The sequence below is a fragment of the Vigna unguiculata genome, chromosome 9 (genome assembly GCF_004118075.2).
Source record: "Vigna unguiculata cultivar IT97K-499-35 chromosome 9, ASM411807v1, whole genome shotgun sequence".
NCBI classification, from domain to species: domain Eukaryota; kingdom Viridiplantae; phylum Streptophyta; class Magnoliopsida; order Fabales; family Fabaceae; genus Vigna; species Vigna unguiculata.
This window is the reverse complement of record NC_040287.1, coordinates 28,348,287-28,354,590: the sequence shown is the minus strand read 5'-3', so window position 1 is coordinate 28,354,590 and position 6,304 is coordinate 28,348,287. Positions and strand designations below refer to the sequence as shown.

Below are 6,304 nucleotides of genomic sequence, written 5' to 3'. Positions count from 1 at the left end.
TTTTTTTTCACCAACTCGGCCAACCCACCAAAATGCAAGTGGTCAAACTGGAAATGCCACATCATAGCTTCATCCTTCACGTCAAGTTTCAAGTACCTCTCTTGGACTATTTTCAGGTCCAGCTTGTACATCCTGTTCTTCTTCATCTCTACTCGGGCAATCAATTGATTTGACTTTTGGTGAGCTCCTTAAAAAGATTCTCGTCCCCGCACATGTGGTTGCTTGCTCCTGTATCAAGGTACCAAACTAAATTGTCAGAATAGCTCGTACTTAGCTCGACACCTGATCTCCTGGACATCATTAATACTCCTTCTTCCTCAACATCCTCAGAAAGGAAGTTCATTTCCTTCTTGCTTTCAGATCGGTAGTCCTTTGCAAAATGTCCAACCTTCCCACAATTGTAACATTTAACTCCTGAGTAGCAGTTTTTACCGTACTTACCACATTTGAAGCACTCAACTCCTGAGTTGTTCGACTGACCTCCTCGACCTCTACCACCACGACTTCCACCTTGTCCTCAGCCACGCCAGTTTTGTTGGCCGACCTGTTCTTGACCTCTTTCATATCCTCCTTTGCCTTTACCACCTCGACCTCGAGTGTTCTGAGTATAAGGAACCTTTTTCTCCCTAATGGTTGCCTTTGCTTGGAGTGTTTGATCAAGGGACTCCTCCTTCTTCTTCCTTCTTTGTTGCTCATGCGCTTCAAGAGACCCAGCAAGCTCTTCCACCGAGAGCGCTATCAAGTCCTTGGATTCCTCTATTGCGCAAACTATATTCTCGAAGTCGTCGGTTAACGACCTCAAGATTTTCTCCACCACTCGGCAAGCGGGCAATATCTCTCCATTTCTACTGAGCTGATTCACTACGGTCTCAACTCGGGAGACGTACTCGACAACCCCTTCATCTTCCTTCATCCTCATCCTTTCAAGCTCGCCTATGAGAGTTTGAAGCCGAACTTGCTTCACACAGTTATCCCCTTTGTATGCCTTCTCCAGAATATCCCACGTTTCTTTTGAAGACATAGCATTTGCTATCTCCCCAAAGCCGGACTCATCAACAGCTCGGTACAGTACCTACAGAGTTGTTTTGTCATTTGCTCGTGTTGCTTTTAGCGTAGCAAGCTGGCTATCGTCATTTCTCCAATGTCCTCTAGTTCTTGGTGCCCATTTTCGACCACCTCCCATACTTCTTGGGAACCAAGGAAGCCTTCATTTGCAGGCTCCAGTTATCATAGCTGACGCCTTTTGATAACTTCGGCAGGGACATGTCGTTAGCTAAGGTGGCCATCTCGATCAAACTCTCTAACTCACTCAAACACTCAGGCTCTCAAGCTCTGATGCCAATTTGTTGACAAACAAGTCTCTCTGGATAAACACTCTTATATTCAGATTTGTTGTGTTTTGAAATAACACACTACATGATCCTTTTATAGACCTCTGGACATGACCCTTCAACTACATTCATTAAATATAACCACTACTACCTAACTCATAATTAATGAACTCTATTGCATGATTAATTAATACTAGACCCACTCTCAACCTTTTGCATTCTCCTAGACAATTAAAACAACTTCCAACTATCCACGTTTAAGTTTACCCGCCAACGATGGTAATAAGATAAACTTACTAATATCTTATTTCTTAATAGATGTCCTTTTCTTATTTATAGATAGAAAAACATGTTAATAACTTTGAAAAGTTAATGTTGATTTTATAAATTTTTCTTTAATAGAAGTTTTTGTTCTCTTGACTTACTTTCTACCTGTCTAGTCTGTCCTTCTATTTTGTTTTATCCATATGGAATACGTTAATTAATAAGGAGTTGTGTAGCATAACGCCAGTGTTGTGAGGAAACAATTTCCATGGTGCCGGTTCGTTAGTACCAACCACAGTTGTGGGTCTCATGAATAATCCAATCATTAAATTTCAAGAGTCTCCCTCAATCACCCTTGATGGACATTACATAGTTCTGCTCACCACCCTTTCACACTGTTCTTGGACATGCCAGCACAGCTTAAACTCAGCCTTCCCTTTAGCCTCTTCTTCTTAATCCTTTGTTGCTGTACTCATCAATTCAACCACAATCCCCTCTCTCTTTCTTCCACCACCCTATTAATATCGCTTTAGTTTCATGATATATCAGTATCACCCGCTTTCTATCTGCTCCTAGCTTTCATGGGATGCGTTTGTGGCAAGTTTTCTCCGCCTTCCGAGGCTCAGCGCCGGAATCACCCAGTGAAGAGAGTCTTGAGCCGCAAGGGTTCACGCCCACGCTCCTCTAATGTGGGAGAGAGGGTGAAAAGGGACACTCAGAGACAGAGAGCGCGTGTGAGTGTGAATAAGGATTCAGGTGGTGATGTCGTCCGAGGAGGAGGACAAAAGGAAAAAACAGTTGCTAAAGAAGAGAAGAACATGGTTCCAGAGGATGCTGCTAAAGAAAGTAAGAGTAGTAAAGATTTGGATTCTAATGAGTCCAAGAATGAATTTGTGGATGGGTGGCCGAAGTGGTTACTCGATAACATCCCCACCAATGTTCTCGCTAAGCTTGTCCCCAAGAGCGCTGATTCCTATGAAAAACTTGCCAAGGTAACATATTTGCACAAACATATATATTGCATGCATGAACGCATTCATCTACTTTTATCATTACATAATCTGTTTGTGTAGTGGCACGAAACTGAAATGGATTTCCGTTTGGTGATGCAGATAGGACGTGGAACGTATAGCAATGTGTACAAAGCGAGAGAGAAGGGCACGGGAAAGATTGTTGCTTTGAAGAAGGTAAGGTTTGACACGTCGGATTCTGAAAGCATAAAGTTTATGGCAAGAGAGATCATGATGTTGCAGAAGCTTGATCATCCCAATGTCATCAAGCTTAAAGGATTAGCTACATCGAGAATGCAGTACAGTCTTTATCTGGTTTTTGACTTCATGCAGTCTGATCTCACTCGCATTATCTCTCGACCCGGGGAGACACTCACCGAACCGCAGGTTCCCTTTAGTACCTCGTTTTCCGACAGTTAAAAGCTTACAATTTGAGATGTTTTTTGTTGCAGATACGCATTCAAGTGCTATATGCAGTATTTTTTATTAATTTCTTTTGTGCCAGATCAAGTGCTATATGCAGCAGCTACTTTGTGGTCTGCAGCACTGTCACGAGAGGGGAATTATGCACCGAGATATTAAGGCTTCTAACTTGTTAATAGACAGAAAAGGGGTGCTGAAAATTGCAGATTTTGGGCTTGCAACTTCCATTGAATCTGGAAAACCTCTAACAAATAGAGTGGTAACACTTTGGTATAGAGCTCCAGAACTTCTTTTGGGTTCAACTGATTATGGATATAGCATTGATCTCTGGAGTGCAGGGTGCCTCTTGGCTGAGATGTTTGTCGGAAGACCAATTATGCCTGGCAGGACAGAGGTAAAACTTTGGTATTACCATATTAATCAAACATTTAGATTCCAAAGTCAACAATATAATCCATTTCATGCATGTTCAGATGTTTACAATAGTTTGAAAAGCGTTTTATAAATAAATTAATCCAATCCTATGATCCAACCTTACTTTATGCATGGTATCATACGTGGGAATATGACTAATTTATTTTATCAGCAACGACCAAGAAAATCCGGCAAAAGGTCACTTCGGTAACGAGAAAAACTTCGTTAATTAAGAGAAACAGAACATATTGGAAGATCTCTTTATGCCACCTCAATGTTTAGAATCTTGAAAATATGCGTGGTGTACGGGAAAACCAATTGTCCTCTTCTGTTTGAATTTTTTTTCTGAAAGGGGATCTTTTGTATGAGTTTGATGAAGGCCCAAAAGGTTGGTGGAAACAAAAAGGAAATAACAATACAGAAAACATCATAGTTTTAAGGAAATCAATACCTTGCCGTCCAATTCTTGAATTTGGATATTATCTTTTTATGTTGCGGTTGAAGATGCTTCCTTTTACGTACGACTCCGAAAGAGAAGGTTACAAATTACAATTTCCATCGTCTGGTCATGTCTATGCATGTTAGAGGAAACCTTGGTTTTGTTCTTTTGCCCTTAATTTTATCTCCTTTCTCTTAATTTTATTGTCGATGGACTTATATATGGTTGTTTATGTGATGGACTTATATATGATTGTTTATGTCTTCTATAAGTCTCACATGTTTTTATTTGATGGTATGTAAATTAGATAATTAAATAAAAAATACTTTTAAAATTAGCCAAATTAGTTGGCAAGTGTAAAAAGGTATAAAAGGACATGCTTAATTAATTGTAACTTTAAATTTGATAACTGCAAATATTTTCAAATAAATTTTGCTGTGTTTTTAATGTTTTGAAAGCCTTTCAGAATATATATATATATATAAAGTGAAATGAGTTCTTTTAAAAATTTTAGACAAGTGGAATTTTAAATTATGGGGTAAAGGATAAATTATATGTTTACTTTAGTAATGAAGTAAATTGCAAGTAAAAATTTAACATCTAGGTTTATCTTCATTTATAAAATTGTAGAACTTATGTTATATTACTCCTGTGGTGGGATTTTTTTTATCTTGCTTAATTTATTTCAAGTAAAAGAAATTTATTAGTGAAATTCTATATTTTAAAATGATTAATTGAACTGACTATCTATAAATATATTAAAAAAAAATTAAACAACTAAATTAAACATAAATTAATTAGTCATACTAAAAATTATTGATATCTAAATTAATTTCTATCATTAATAAAAAATTATAATTAATTTATGAATTAAAATCTGTTACCGAGATTTCAGTTATCTACTTAATTATTTTTAATTTACAAAAATGTTCTCAAATTTAGTCAATGATTAATTAATTTTTATTATTTAATGATTTTTTGTGGTGATGATGATAATATTTATATTGATCTTGTTATTGAGTGATGGTAGGTGCAGCTAATAGTAGGTTGAAATGCTGATTCTTATTGTAAGCAAGCATTTAACGTGTATATAATACAGGTTGAACAGATTCAGATGATTTTCAAACTTTGTGGTTCTCCTTCAGAGGATTACTTCAAAAAGCTGAAGCTAACAACTAGCTACCGTCCTACACACCATTACAAACCTACGTACCAAGAAAACTTCAGCAAATTTCCTTCCTCTTCGCACCCTCTCTTGACCACACTTCTTCATCTCAACCCTACAAATCGTGGAACTGCTGCCTCTGCCCTTCAAACTGAAGTATGTTTTTCTGCTATTCACACATTTTTCCAACAAATTTTAGTAAACTTTTTGTGCACTGCTTCCAGTTCTTCCGATGCAGTCCATTAGCATGTGACCCTTCAGCTTTACCAGTAATCAACAAAGACGAGGATGAACGCTTACAAACTAAGAGAACCAAAAGGTATATTGAAGTGTTTATGAGCTTTCAACATGATATCAACTAAATTATTCTTTTTTCGCTTTCATATTGAAGTAGGCACAGGGTTTCCAAAAGAGCGCAACCATCTCAAACAAGTAAAAGTGAAGCTGAATCACGAAAAACCCAGATTCCCGAACAACCTCGTCAAGTTACAGAATCATCAAAAGAGGTGAGTAACTAACCACACTTTGTCAATTTCATCATATTTAGACCGTTACACACATGTTGAATTTTGTACACTGATGCGATTGACAGAAGAATGTGGAACAACAGAAGCAGAGTCAAGAAACTGTGCATAGTGCTACTAGCAGCACATCATCTGGGTCAAGACCATTCACGAATGAAGGGAGCACAAATACATCTTTATCACCAAGTTTTCTGTCCAGTGGCAGTGTGAGAAAATCTCCCAAAACAGAGGGTAGCCCAAATGCTCTTAAGAACATAAACCACTATAATGCACTCTTACAGGCCTCTATGATTCAAGCCACCCAAGTTCCTCATCTTCCAAAATCCTTCTCTCACTTGGATTATCGACTTGGTCCAGACAAGCTACCAAACCTCTATACCTTATCTAATAAACATATTTAATTTTGATCCATTCTAAACATCATTTTTTTTTTCGTTATCATTTAATTATGTTGATTACATCATTAAAAAGTTCGACCATGATTGGTCAGACATTTTTAACGATGAGATCCGACATTATTAAATGTTAATGTGATAAAAATTTAGAACTTGGGATCAAAATTAAACTCTAAATAAAAAGTTTGGATCGGGGAATTTCATTATCTGCTTAGTGTGATTCAATTTGAATTTTTTATTCTAGTATTTATTATATTTATTTCAAAGTTATACAAATAAACGATTGTCCTTATTCTGGATATGTTGTAACTTTTCATTTCTAAGAAATAATTATTGAGA

General features: G+C 37.1%; 1 protein-coding gene across 1 annotated transcript; it reads left to right on the top strand.

The window, feature by feature from the left end:
* The first annotated feature begins 2,181 nt into the window (after positions 1-2,181).
* LOC114195902 (probable serine/threonine-protein kinase At1g54610) lies at positions 2,182-6,042 on the top strand. Its single transcript, XM_028086342.1, has 7 exons — positions 2,182-2,587; positions 2,708-2,992; positions 3,111-3,422; positions 4,981-5,202; positions 5,271-5,365; positions 5,438-5,552; positions 5,639-6,042. Exons 1-7 carry the CDS (start codon positions 2,414-2,416, stop codon positions 5,969-5,971), a joined length of 1,536 nt encoding a protein of 511 aa, XP_027942143.1. The 5' UTR covers positions 2,182-2,413; the 3' UTR covers positions 5,972-6,042.
* Positions 6,043-6,304: the final 262 nt, after the last annotated feature.